This window comes from Pipistrellus kuhlii, unplaced genomic scaffold (genome assembly GCF_014108245.1).
Source record: "Pipistrellus kuhlii isolate mPipKuh1 unplaced genomic scaffold, mPipKuh1.p scaffold_m20_p_14, whole genome shotgun sequence".
Classification (NCBI taxonomy): Eukaryota; Metazoa; Chordata; class Mammalia; order Chiroptera; family Vespertilionidae; genus Pipistrellus; species Pipistrellus kuhlii.
This window is the reverse complement of record NW_023425449.1, coordinates 41,691,399-41,705,208: the sequence shown is the minus strand read 5'-3', so window position 1 is coordinate 41,705,208 and position 13,810 is coordinate 41,691,399. Positions and strand designations below refer to the sequence as shown.

General features: G+C 44.3%; 1 protein-coding gene across 2 annotated transcripts in view; it reads right to left on the bottom strand.

Moving 5' to 3' along the window:
- The window catches only part of PRKDC (protein kinase, DNA-activated, catalytic subunit), a 179,206-nt gene that overhangs the window by 93,087 nt on the left and 72,309 nt on the right, over positions 1 to 13,810 (bottom strand). For both annotated transcript variants that reach the window (XR_006741597.1, XM_036437275.2), the window contains exon 41: positions 2,782 to 2,989. Coding sequence is in view for 1 of the 2 variants with exons in the window: in XM_036437275.2 (XP_036293168.1) it covers positions 2,782 to 2,989 (208 nt within the window). In the remaining variant the exon portion in view is untranslated. The remainder of the gene's footprint in view (positions 1 to 2,781; positions 2,990 to 13,810) is intronic.

Sequence of the window (13,810 nt, the reverse complement as noted above, 5' to 3'; positions counted from 1 at the left end):
CCGCTGGTTAGGCTTATATTATAAACTTTATTTTAAAGTATATTTTGCCTGGTATAAGTATTGCTAAAGCAGCTTTTGGTTTGTTTCCATTTTTATGTAATACTACAGGCCCAGTTCATGGGTTCATGCACCAGTGGAGTTCCTCAGCCTGGCCTGAGCCCTCTCACAATCTGGGTCCCCTTGGGGGATGTCAGACTGCTGGTTCTGGCCCGATTCCCGGAGGCCAGAAACCAGCAGTGTGACATCCCCCGATGGATGGAGTAGTGTACGAAGCGGCGGGAGGCCAGAAAGGAGCCCAAGCCCAGGCCGGGCTCCCCACCACTGCCACCAGGAGCGTGCTGCCGTGGAGGTGAGGCTCGCATCCCTGCAGCTGCACTCGCCAGCCATGAGCCCGGCATCTGGCACCCGCCACTCAGCTGAGCACCACTCCCACTGTGGGAGTGCACTGACCACCAGGGGGCAGGTCTTGCATTGATGGTCTACCCCCTGGTGGTTACTGTGCATCGTAACAACTGGTCAAATGGTCGTTCGGTCACTCAGTTGCTTAGGCTTTTATATACATGGATCTTTTTCCGTATCTTTATTTTCAGTGTGTGTGTGTCTTTCAATCTGAAGTCAGTCTCTTGTAAATATTAGTATATGTAAGGGTCTTAATTCATTATCCAGTCAGTCCCCATATATTTTTTGATTGAAACAATGATTCCATTTGAATTTAAAATTGTTGATATGTATTTGTTACCTTTTATTATTCATATTTTTAATCTTTTTTTCTTCTTTTTTCTTATTTTATGTATTATTGGTAAGTGCTTATACACTCCTCTGGAAAACTTATTATCTGCTCTTTGATTCTAAATGATAGCTTTGCTGGATGAAGCAGTCTTCGTTGTAGGTGCCTGCTTTTCATCACTTTGAATATTTCTTGCCAATCTCCTCTGGCCTGCAAAGTTTATGTTCAGAAATAAGCTGACTTTTTCTCTTCCTGCTTTTAAGATTCTCTTTTTGGCCCTTGTCAGTAAGGCTCAGTTGGTGCAGCACTGCCCCAGGCAACTGAAGGTTGCTGGTCCTATTCTAAGTCAGGGCACATGCCTAGGTTGCAGGTTCAATCCCCAGTAACAGGCATGCAAGAAGTAGCTGATCAATGTTTCTCTCATTATGTTTCTCTCCCTTTCGCTCTCTAAAATGAATAAAAACATTTTTTAAAGATTCTCTCTTTGTCTTTAACCATTAGGATTTTAATTATGATGTGTCTTAGTGTGGGCCTCTTTGTGTTCATCTTGTTTGGGACTCACTATGCTTCCTGGATTTGTATTGTCTATTTCCTTCACCAGGTTAAGGAAGGTTTCCATCACTTTTTAAAAAAAATAGGTTTTCAATTACTTGCTATCTTTCTTCTCCTTGAGGTCACTGGAAAATGTTCACGTCTTAAATTGTCCCCAAAGCTGCTTACACTATTCTTTTTTTCTTTTTTTTTAATTCCTTTTCCTTTTCTTTTTCGCTGTTCTGATTGGGTGTTTTCTGCTTTCTTATCTTCCAAATAGCTGATTTGATTCTCTGCTTCCTGTGTCAGGGCCAACCCCACAGAGCAGTACTCTCTTCAGCAGGGTCCTGGTGTCCACTGAATTGCCCTTGAGTATGTCAATCACAGAGGTGTTTCTGCATGGTCTAAAGCTATCCACCAGGTGTTCTGGCTCTTAGACTTCCTGGGAGGTGCAGCAAAGGTCAGCTGGTGCCTTGCCCTGTCTGAGGCCACCCAACAAGAGATACAAAGTGATCTGCAGATGGCTGCAAATTGTGCTGGGCTTAGAATTGCCCTGGAGAGGCCAAACTGCAAACAAAGTCTGGCTGCAGCTAATGCTAGCCTGGAGGCTACTTAGCAAGAGGTATGGGGCATGCCAAGGACAGAGGCTGCTTTTCTGAGAAACTTTAGGAAATCCAAAGCCTGAGCCAAGACAAGTTATTTGTATGGAAAAGCCACTGGAAACAGCTGTATGGTCACACAAGTTGGGTGGGACAGGGTCTCAGGAAATGACCAAGGTGGGGCAAACAGTGAGAGCCAGATTGATAGTCTCTCTGATATGTCACCCACCAGTCAGCTCTTGGGGAAAAGGCTCCTCAAAGGAACAATGGCCTCTGCCAGCATTTCTATCTGAGAGAAAGCTGCCCTAAAGCCCTTGCCCTGATACTATGCCTCCCCCGAATGTCCCTGGCACCTTTCAAGCTGCTGCCTTGGGACTACGGCAGCCCTTTGTTTCACTCTGTCACAATCCTTCCTGGTTTTCACAGCCAAAAGTTATGGAGTCGTCTCTTCCTGGCAATGGAACTCTCAGCTGGGGAGCCTGGTGTGGAGCTGAGACCCATCGTTCCTCTGAAGAGACCTCCACAGCTGAGATATCCCTCCTAATATTTAACCAGCACATGTAGATATCCCTCCTAATATTTAACCAGCACATGTAGATATCCCTCCTAATATTTAACCAGCACATGTAGATATCCTTCCTAATATTTAACCAGCACATGCCAGTTCCATGACTCCATTGGAGGAGACCTATTCTGCATATCCTTAGTTATAGGACTTCTGTTCAGCTAGATTTCAGGCAGTTCTCAATGTGGCTGTTCTGTAGGTTAGTTGTAATTTTGATGTAGTTATGGGAGGATGCAAGGACCACATTTATCTATATCACCATCTTGATCAGAAGCCCCTACATGGCAGATTTTAATGCTATTGATCAAAGAGATCTGCCAATTCTTATTAACATTTCATTAATAATAAATGTATGATACCTTTATAAATCTGGACTTCAAAACATCAATGGCCTCCACCACAATTTTGCAAATAAATTCACTCAAAGCATCCAGGCTACAGTGCCATAGTAGAGTGAGAAGAGAACGGTCTACATATGCTTGGCGAGTGTTACTTGAAAGTAGGTTCTCCTTCTTGAACATTTGGTATACACTTTCCAGAAGGCTGGATTGTGTGGCAAGTGAACTCCTATGAAAAAAAGAAAATTATATAAACAGTTATGCTTTGAACAAATACTTAGTGAGTGTCTACTACACAATAAGCAAAGTAATTGCCAATGATTACAAAGTAGGAAAATATTTTAAGATCATTTGTGTTTTTTTAAGTAGTAAAAGAGCATTTGTACATAAATCATATTATTTTACTCATACCAGGAAATCTTCATGACAAATTTAGGGCATTAGGAAAAAGATTTTTTTTCATTTACTCTCATATCTGGTCTTCTTTAGGGAACATCTAAAAGAATCTGAGAAAGTCTAGACCTAAAGATGATCACATTTACAGAATCTAAAACTCATGAATTATGATTTTAAAATTCTAGTCTCTTCCTCATAATGAAATACCATTCTTATTTGCTATATAGAGATATATTTAGCTGGCTTTTTTGTTTTCTAATGTTGGAAATAAGATATTTGAATGATCTCCTATAAGGATTTATCTATAAATCTATAAAATTAAAGACTACAGAGTTAGTTTCCTCACCTATAAAAATATGAGGTTAGGAGCAGGAAGAAACCACCTAAACTGCTGCCTCGCATAATAATTTCAAAACTACAACTAGAAGACAAAATGGACATCATCCAGAACCACAGGAAGGCTGGCTGAGTGGAAATTCTACAACTAGAAGGAAAGAGAAAAGGACACTGAGACTCAGAGGAGCTGCAGGAGGCAGAGGTACTGAGACATGCATACAAAGAGGACTGGCCACTGAGTACACGGCTGGCTTTCTCAACCAGGAGGGAGAAAAAAAGCACAGACTCTGAACTCCAGTTCCGGGCAAGACTCTGGGGACCCAGACTCATTCGGGGAGAAACGAGACTGGGCAGGAAAGAGAAAAGCACACTGAGACTCAGAGGAACTGCGTCCAAAAAGGGCTAGCAACTGAGTATGTGGCAGGCTTTTTCAATTGGGCTTTCTCAACAGGGAGGAGACAAAAGCTCCCAATAGCTCTGAACTCCAGTTTTGGGCAAGACTCGGGGGACCCAGACTAATTTGGAGAGAAATGGGACTGTCAGGAAAGAGAAAAGGACACTGAGACTCAGAGGAACTGAAGAAGGCAGAGGTACTGAGGCATGCACTGAGAGGGCTGGCAACTGAGTACGTGGCTGGCTTCTCAGCTAGGAGGGAGACAAAAGCTCCCAATGACTCTGAATTCCATGTTTCTGGGTGAGATTCTGGGGACCAAGACTCATTTGGGAAAAACTGGAATGTCTGGCAGCGGGCAAAACTTGAGGGTGCCTTTCTCTCAGAGGTGCTTGCAGTAATTACCCTGGGACACTGAAACACAGGGGCCTCTTAGGACAGGGCTGAAGGGAAGCCAATACTGTCTGCTCCGCCCAAAGACCTGCACCATCCAAGCTGAGCACAGAGGCTTTTGCAAGTCTTATCTCATAAGGGTGTCTCCAGCACAGAAGTTCTCCCAGTGTAGACACAGCTGATCCTCACACTCACTTGGCCTAGAGGTCAATTCCCCCCAGTGATACCAACAACAATCAAGGCTTAACTACGAGACTGTGCACACAGCCCACAAAGGGGTGCATCAAGAGTGTCTACCTCTGGTAACTGGGGAGGCTGACTCACTGCACACAAAGCCACTCTATCAACTCAGGGAAACAGCCAAAATGCGGAGACAAAGAATTAGGTCACAAATGAAAGAAATGGGGGAAAGCAAACGACTGGATATAGAGTTCAAAACCACGTTTATAAGGTATTTCAAAATATTTCTAGAAAAAGCTGATAAATTTAGTGAGACTCTCAGGATATGAAAAAGGACCAACTAGAAATTAAGCATACAGCAAACACTGTGACTGAAATAAAAAATATTATACAGAGATCTAAGAGCAGACTAGAGGATCCTAAGAATCAAGTCAAAGATTTGAAATACAAAGAAGTAAAAATCACCCAACCAGAAAAACAAAAAGGAAAAAGAATCCAAAAATATGAAGATAGTGTAGGGAGCCTCTGTGACTACTTCAAGCGAACCAACATCCAAATTATGGGGGTGCCAGAAGAAGAGAGAGAGCAAGACACTGAAAACCTATTTGAAGAAATAATGACCAAAAACTTCCCCTACCTGATGAAAGAAATAGACTTACAAGTCCAGGAAGCACATAGAACCCCAAACAAAAGGAATCCAAAGAGGACCACACCAAGACACATCATAATTAAAATGCCAAGAGCAAAAGACAAAGAGAGAATATGAAAAGCAGCAAGAGGAAAACAGTTACCTACAAGGGAGCACTCATACAATTGTCAGCTAATTTCTCAAGAGAAACTGTGCGGGCCAAACAGGAATGGCAAGAAATATTCAAAGTGAAGAATAAGAACCTACAACCAAGAGTACTCTATCCAGCAAAGCTATCATTCAGAATGGAAGGTCAGATAAAGAGCTTCACAGACATGAAAAAGCTAAAGGAATTCATCACCGCCAAACCAGTATTATATAAAAAGCTGAAAGGGAGAGGGGCGGGGCCGAGATGCTGGAAAGCAGACGCGGAGTCTCAGGGTCCCAAGTGGCTGGTCACCTCCCCGCCGACCAGGTCACCTCCCCGGCGCCGCGCCGGCCTCGGGGCGACGCCCAGCCTGTTTTGATTGGGGTGGATGTCGACGAGCCTCCGTGGTGGCTCCTCTGCCTGCCTCAAGTTCTAAATTGGTAAAATGGGGATATAGTACCCGTTCGTAGGAGAGTGGCGAGGAATTGTGAGACATCACGGGGATGGGAGACAGGACACGCTTTCGTGTGGGAATAATGAAAGACCTGGCCGGTGTGGCTCAATGGATAGAGCGTCAGCCTGTGGACCGAAGGGTCCCAGGTTGCGGGCTCGGTCTCCAGTAAGGGACGTGCAGGAGGCAGCCAATCAATAATTCTCTCTCATTATTGACGTTTCTATTTCTCGCTCCCTCTGCCTTCCTCCTGAACTCAATAAAAATACATTTTAAAAAAGAAAAAAATAATAATAATAAAATAAAATAAAATAAAAAGCTGAAAGGTATTCTTTAAGAAGAGGAAGAAGAAGAAAAAAGTAAAAATTATGAACAACAAATACATATGTATCAACAAGTGAATCTAAAAATCAAGAGAATAAAAAATCTTGCCAAAACCGGTTTGGCTCAGTGGATCGAGTGTCGGCCTGCGGACTGAAAAGTCCCAGTTTTGATTCCAGGAGAAGGCATGTACCTTGGTTGTGGGCACATCCCCAGTGGGGGGTGTGCAGTAGGTAGCTGATCAATGTTTCTCTCTCATTGATGTTTCTAACTCTCTATCTAACTCTTCCTTCCTCTTTGTAAAAAATCAATAAAATATATATATTTAAAAATCTGATGAACAGAATAAACTGGTGAATAGAATCAGAGGCACAGAAAGGAAGTGAACTGACAATTCTCGGGGAGAAAGCAGTGTGGGGGGTGCAGGAAGAGAATAGACAAAAATCTTACACCTATGGATGAGGACAGTGGGGAGGGGGTAAGGGCAGAGGGTGGGGTGGGAACCAGATGGAGGGGAGTTCTTGGGGGGGAGGGGAAGAGGAACAATTGTAATAACCTGAACAATAAAGATTTTTTTTAAGAGGTTAGGAGCAAACAAACATTACAATTCTTTCCAATCCTAAAATCCCAATGCCCAGAAGTTAGATATGAATCAGAGCAAAAATATTAGATTCAGAAGGCAATCCAATCATAAAATTTTAAGGTTGAAGGACACTACTAGTTGCAACATGGGATTCTGTTAAACTCATATGGTCACTGTCTTAAATTCTCTTGAGGCTCTTCCTATATTGAGCACAGTAGAGATGCACAGCCTTAAAACACCCAAATCATACAGACAAAAAAATTTGATTTAAGAAAGGGGCTAATATTTCAGATTATTTACTGAAATATAAATGCAAAGAAACATTAAATATATAAATATATGCTCTATTCACATATAAGATGAATTAGAGCAACATTGAGTTTTTCTAAAATAAAAAATTGGAAAAAATCTAAGTATTTGACAATATACTCTACTGTCAAAACTGTGATAAAATAAGCATTCTCATACATTGTTGTAGAGAATACAAATATAGCCCCAAAAGAAGGTATGTGATAATGTCTAGCAAAATTACAGATGCATTTAACTTCTGACTATGATAAGGAATCTTATTCCAAAAAATCATTGGCAAAATACAAAATGACAGACACTGGGTGATTAACTGTGTCATTTACATTTTTTTCCATTAGTTTACATTTAACATTGTTTTATTGGTTTCATATGTACAGCATGAAACTCATTAAACAATCAAATACTTTACAGTAGGGTCCATCAATATTTCAAGTACCCACAGGACATTGTACAGTTATTACAATATTGAGTATATTCCTCATGTGCACTTTACCTCTTGGGACAATTATGTGACTACCTACTTGTAGTTCTTAATCCCTATACCTCTTCATGCAGTGCTCCAAACGCCAACGCTCTGGCAGAGATCAGTCTGTTTCCTGTGTATCTGTAAGTCTGTTTCCATTTTTTTTAAGCTTATTTTGCTCTTTAGATTCCACATATAAGTGAAATCATATGGTATTGGTCTTATATCTAACTTATTTCACTTACTATAAGACCTTCCAGGTCCATCCATGTTGTTGCAAATAATAATATTTCATTTTTTATGGCTTAATCGTATTTCATTGATATTCTATTGATATGCACTTGGGTTGTGTCTATATTATGGCTATATGCTGCTATGAACATAGGGGTGTATATATGCTATGAACCTAAGGATGTATATATTCTTTCAAATTAATATTTTTTATTTCTTCAGATATATATCCCAAAGTGGAATCGCTGGGTCATAAGGCAGTTCCATTTTTAAATTTTGATGAACTTCCACACTGTTGTCCATAGTGGCCACACAAATTTGCATTCTTACCGAAAATGCATGAGGGTTTGCTTTTCTCCACATACTCACTAATACTTGTTTGTTGATTTATTGATTATAGCAATTCTGACAGGTGTAAAGTGAAATTTGTGGGCTGAATTTGCATTTTTTTGATGATTAGTGAGATTTAGCATGTTTTCATGTCTGTTAGCCATCTGTATGCCCTCTCTGGAGAAATGTGTATTTATCTCCTCTGCCCATTTTTAAATTAGACTGTTTTGGGGTTTTTGTGTTGTTGTTTTGTTTTGTTTTATTTTTAGTTCAGTTGATTGCATTTTTTATAATTTTTTTTTTTTTTTTTAAAGACAGATAGGCTCAGTTAAGGTAAAGATTGACCTTGTCAGTGATGATACCAGCCTAGGACACAACTGCCCACCATAACTGCCTTTTTTTTTTTTTTTTTTAATTGCTTTTTAGAGAGGAAGGGAGAGGGAGAGTTAGAAGCCATGATGAGAGAGAAACACCAATCAGCTGACTCCTGCACACCCCTCCACTGGGGATGTGCCTGCAACCAAGGTACATAACCTTGACTGGAACCAAACCCAGGACCCTTTAGTCCACAGGCTGACGCTCTGTCAACAGAGCCAAACCGGTCAGGGCTAGATATTAACTTCTTATGAGATGCAGCATTGGTGAGTTTCTTCTGCTATTCAGTAGGTTGTCATTTTGTTTTGTTGGTTTCCTTTGCTGTGCAAAAACTTTTTAGTTTGATGGGGTCCCAGTTGTTTATGGTATTCTTATTACCATTGTTTTAACCCCTGAATCTAGTAATTCAGTTCTGTTTCTGAAGATTTGTCCTATTCTTTCATTAGATAGAAATTTCTGTATCTTCATTTTGAGCTGTGTCCATGATTATTTCTATTTTTTGGTAGTCTGCTAGGTCTACCAGTCTTGACAAAGTGGCATTATGCAGATGTCTTGTGTGGCCAAGTGGTGCATTCTTCCTGGTTGCCTGCCAGGTGCTCTAGGGGTGTCTACTATGTGGGTCTGTTTCCTCCTGTTGTAGCTGAGCCTCAACTGCTGTTGGCATATCAGTAGGTTGGGTTGAACCTCAGGGTGACCACGATCAGGGCTGGTTGTATCTAGAGCAGCTGGGCGGTTGTATGGAGACTGGCCCGACAGAATAGGAACGGCTTTACCATGCTCTGGTGCAATCAAGTCTGCTTTTTGGGTGTGTCATTGGTAAAGCTGGTTGGGTGGTGCCCTGGTGTGGTCTGAAGTGGGCCACTGCATGTGCTCATTCTAATCTAAAGCCTTTTGGGAGATGCTTCAGTGCAGGCCCAGGTCACCCACTGCTTGATCTGGGCTAGAGCTTCTTGGTAAGAGCTACAGAGTCATCTGCAGTTGGTTGCTGCTCTTCCTTGTCTTGGAAGTGCCTGTGAGAGGCTACCCAGGCAACCCTGATCACTGCCACTTGTGCTGGGTTTGGGCCCTTTTGGTGTGCACCATGATGTGAGCTGAGGCCAGCTGCCACTTGTGCCAGGCTTGTGGCTGCTTTGCAGAAGCTTCGTTCCTGGCCCAGACTGGCTATTGCTTGTACCAGGGTTGGGGCCACCTGATGGGAGTTACAATGCAAACTGAGGGCGGCTGCTCCTTGTGCTGGGCTTTGGCTGCTTAGCAAGTTACAGTGCCAGTAACCGTGAGATTTAGGGAAAGTGTGCAGAGCTAAGGCAGGCCACTTGTATAAAGGAGATGGTGGAAAGGGCTCAGGCCAAGCGAACAATATGGGTTGGGCAGGGTGTTAGGAAATGACCAGGGAAGGGTGAACAGTGTTAGCAAGGTTAATGGAGAGCTGAGATTTAGTGCCTGCCTGTACCAGCACAGTGGGGTGGGAGGGTAGCTCTCCAAAGAAACAATGGTGCCAATGCTTTTGTCCCAGAGGGAACTGCTCTTACCCCTACCCCTCCAGCCCTCACCCTGAAGTTAGTTAATTTAGTACCTCCCGAAATACTCCCGCCACTCTGCATGCTCTCCTAGAGATCTAAGTCTTAGTCTCCCAGAAGTCCTTAGTCTTTCTTAGATGCAATCCTATTGGTTTTCACAGCCAGATATCATGGGGACTCCTCAGCAATGACACCCTGGGTTGGAGAACTGAGTGTGGGGCTGGAACCCCTCACCTCCTCAGGGGGACCTCCACATCAGAGATACGCCTCCTGTCTTAACCACCACACCATGGGTGTGGGACCTGCCCAGGTAAACACCTAGCCGCAGCCGCACACAACTATTTCAACAAAATACAACTAAAATATAAAATGGACATTACCCAAAACTACAGGAAAGTCGACTGACTGGAAATTCTACAAGAAGCAAGGAGAAAACCAGAAGGAAGCGCGGAGGAGCTGTAAAAGCCCAAGGTACGGAGACACGCAGCGCGCGGAGAGGACAGAGCCGGAGAGGAGGGAGGCCAAGTGCCTGGCTGGCGGTCCCAAGCGGGAAGGAGAGAAAAGCTCCGACTGTGCTGGGCCCAGCTCCAACTGCTCTGAACCCCAATTCTAGGCCAGACCCCGGGGACCCAGGCTCATCCATAGGGAGCCAGGCTGTAAGGCGGGACTCCGGGGAAGCGGCGAAAGGAGGTCCCAGAGGCGCTCACACTGCGCACAGAGAAGGGCCGGCCGGCTGTGCCGTGGGATTGCCCTGACGGGAAGGAGACAGGGGCTCCAGACTGCTCTGAACGCCACCTCCAATCCCACTACCAACTGAACTGAACCTCAATACCAGACTCATTAGGGGAGAGCATAGACAGTTTGGCAGCAGGCGAAAATCGAGGGCACCTTTCTCTCAGAGGTGCTCGCAACAAGTACTGAAGGACCCTGAGTCTCAGGAGTTGCATAGGGCGGGGCTGACGGAAGCCAAGGCTGTAGACTCCACCCTGAAACCCCGCCCCATCAGGAAAGCTGCCTGCGAAAATGCCTAAACCAAATAGATCACAAACGAAAGAAATGGAGGACAAAAAGCGTCTGGATATAGAGTTCAAAACCACACTTATAAGGTTGTTCAAGAATCTCCTAGAAAAGGCCGATAAAATAAACAAGACCTATGAGGATATGAAAAGGGATCAACTATAATAGAAATAATAAGGGATCAACAAGAAATAAAGAATACATTGTCTGAAATAAAAAATATTTTATGGAGTCCCAAAAACAGAATGAAAGATCGCAAGAATCAAGTCAAAGATCTGGAACATAAAGAGCCAGAAGACACTCCTCCGCAGACGCAAGAAGGCCAGAGAATCCAGAAAGTTGAAGATAATGTAAGAGACCTCTGGGACAACTTCAAGCGAACCAACATCAGAATTATGGGGGTCCCAGAAGATGAGAGAGAGCAAGATATCGAAAACATACTGAAAGAAATAGTGACAGAAAACTTTCCCCACCTGGTGAAAGAATTAGACTCACAAGTCCAGGAAGCGCACAGAACTCCAAACAAAAGGAATCCAGAAAAGACCACACCAAGACACATCATACTTAAAATTCCAAGAGCAAAAGACAAAGAGAGAATATTAAAAGAAGCAAGAGCAAAGAAGGTAGTTACCTATAAAGGAGCATCTATACAATTGTCAGCTTATTTCTCAACAGATACCATGCAGGCCAGACGGGAATGGCAAGAAATATTCAAGGTGATGAATAGCAAGAACCTACAGCCAAAGATAATCTATCCAGCAAAGCTATCATTCAGATTCCAAGGTCAGATAAAGAGCTTCACTAATAAAAAAAAAGCTAAAGGAGTTCATTACCACCAAACCAGAATTATATGAATTGCTGAAGGGGGTTCTTTCGGAAGAGAAAGTAAATAAAGATAAAAATTATGAACAACAAATATGTAACTATCAACAAGTGAATCTAAAAACCAAGGAAACTAAAAAAAAAAAAATCTGAAGAACAATATTAACTGTTGAATATAATAGAATCAGAGGTATGGAAGGGGAGTGAATTGTTTATTCTTGGGGAAAAGGGGAGAGGGGGATGTGGGAAGAGACTGAACATAAACTGTGCACCTATGGATGAGGACAATGGGGGTGGGGAAAGGGCAGAGGGTGGGGTGAGAAGGGGGGGAAAGGAACATTTGTAATAATATGAACAATAAAAATTTATTTAAAAAAACAAAAAAAAAGAAATAAGTTACTAATTCATGCTACATCATGGATGAATCTCAAAAACATACTGAATTAAGAAGCCCAGGCATAGAAGAGGTGATGAAGCTGAGAAATGCTGATGCTTCTTTAATCTGAAGATTCATTTATACTTTTACTTTCAACTCTGAGTATGTCTGAAACTTTCAAGATAAAAATCTTTTTATTTCTTACGAAAAAACGAAAAAAAATTTAGTTGTAAGAATTGAGTGTAATTGTCACTCAGCTTTTTTTTAAACAGAGAAGATAAATTTTCCTCAGAAACATAATGTAGGATGGCTGCTCGGGTAGACATCTAACCACAGCAGCACACAACAATTTCAATGGAATACAACTAAAATGTAGAGTGGACATCGCCCAGAGCTACAGGTAGTCGACTGACTGAAAATTCTACAACAAGAAGGAAAGAGAAAACCAGAAGGAAAATCAGAGGAGCTGAAAAAAAGCCTAAGGTACGGAGACATGCTGCACGCGCGCATGCACCCGCGCGCGGAGAGGAGGAGAGGGCTGGGTGCTGCCTGGCGTTCCCTAGCAGGAAGGAAATAAAACCCCCAGCCTGGGCTAAACCCCCGAACCGGCAGCGCTGACCCCCAGTTATGAGCCAGACCCTGGGGACCCAGGCTCCGGCAGGGGAGACGGGGCTGTGAGGCGGAATCCCAAGCCAGCTGCGAAAAGCAGGCCCCCGGACTCACGTGCACATTGTGCGCAGAGGACTGAATGTTGACTTTGATGCTGGATTACCCTAACGTGAAGAAACAAAGCCTCCGGTGGTGCTGTGCCTCAGTCCGGACTGCTCTGAACCCCCGTCCTGGACCAGACCCTGGGGACCCAGGCTCGGGCAGGGGGAGACGGGGCTGTGAGGCGGAATCCCAGGGGAGTGGTGAAAAGCGGAGCCCCCAGAGTTGTGCGCACTGCGCGCAGAGGACAGTCTGTTGACTCTGATCCTGGACTCCCCTAGCGGGAAGGAGAAAAAAAAAAAGCTCCAGACTGGAGGAATGCGACAGGGAGCAGGAGCCCCTGCCGGACACCAGCCAGCCGGGTGCCGGCAGGGAGCCGGGCGACGGGGGCCCCGGGGGGGGGGGGGGGTGCCCCTGAGCCATCGACCTCTGAGCGCGGGCAACGGAGCCAAGGCCGGGGGCTGCTTCCTGGGCGGCGCCGACCCCAGCAAAAGACTGGAGCAGCGCGGGAGCCCGCGGAGAACAAAGGGGTGCCACAGGCCAACCTGCTGAGCTCCCAGGACAGGAGGAAGAAACCAAAGTTCTCAATGTGAGACATCAAGTGAGAGCAAAAGATAGTAAAATTACTTAAGAAAGAATACAAAGAAGATCTTGAAAATTCAAAGACTAAGTTAGAACTCAACTCACCAGCCAACATTGCAACATAAATGCGTTTAAAAAAAAAAAAAAAAAAAAAGGACAGAATGTTGGAACAGCGGCGGCCAGGCCTAGAGTGGCCAGGCACAAGGCAGTGGCAGCCGGGCCCGGAGCAGCAACGGCCAGGCCCCAGAGCAGCAGCAGCCAGAACCAGAGCAGCAACAGCCAGCACTGGAGCAGCCAGACCTGGGGCAGTGGCAGCCAGGCCTGAGGTGGAGGCAGCCAAGCCCAGGGAGGCCAGTCCAGGAACACCCAGACCTGGAGTGGCCGGGCCCGAAGAAGCCGGGCCCAGAACAGCCGGGTTGGGAGCAGCCAGGTCCAGAACAGCAGTAGCCAAGCCCGGAGCATCCAGGCTGGGAGCGGCCAGACTCGGAGTGGC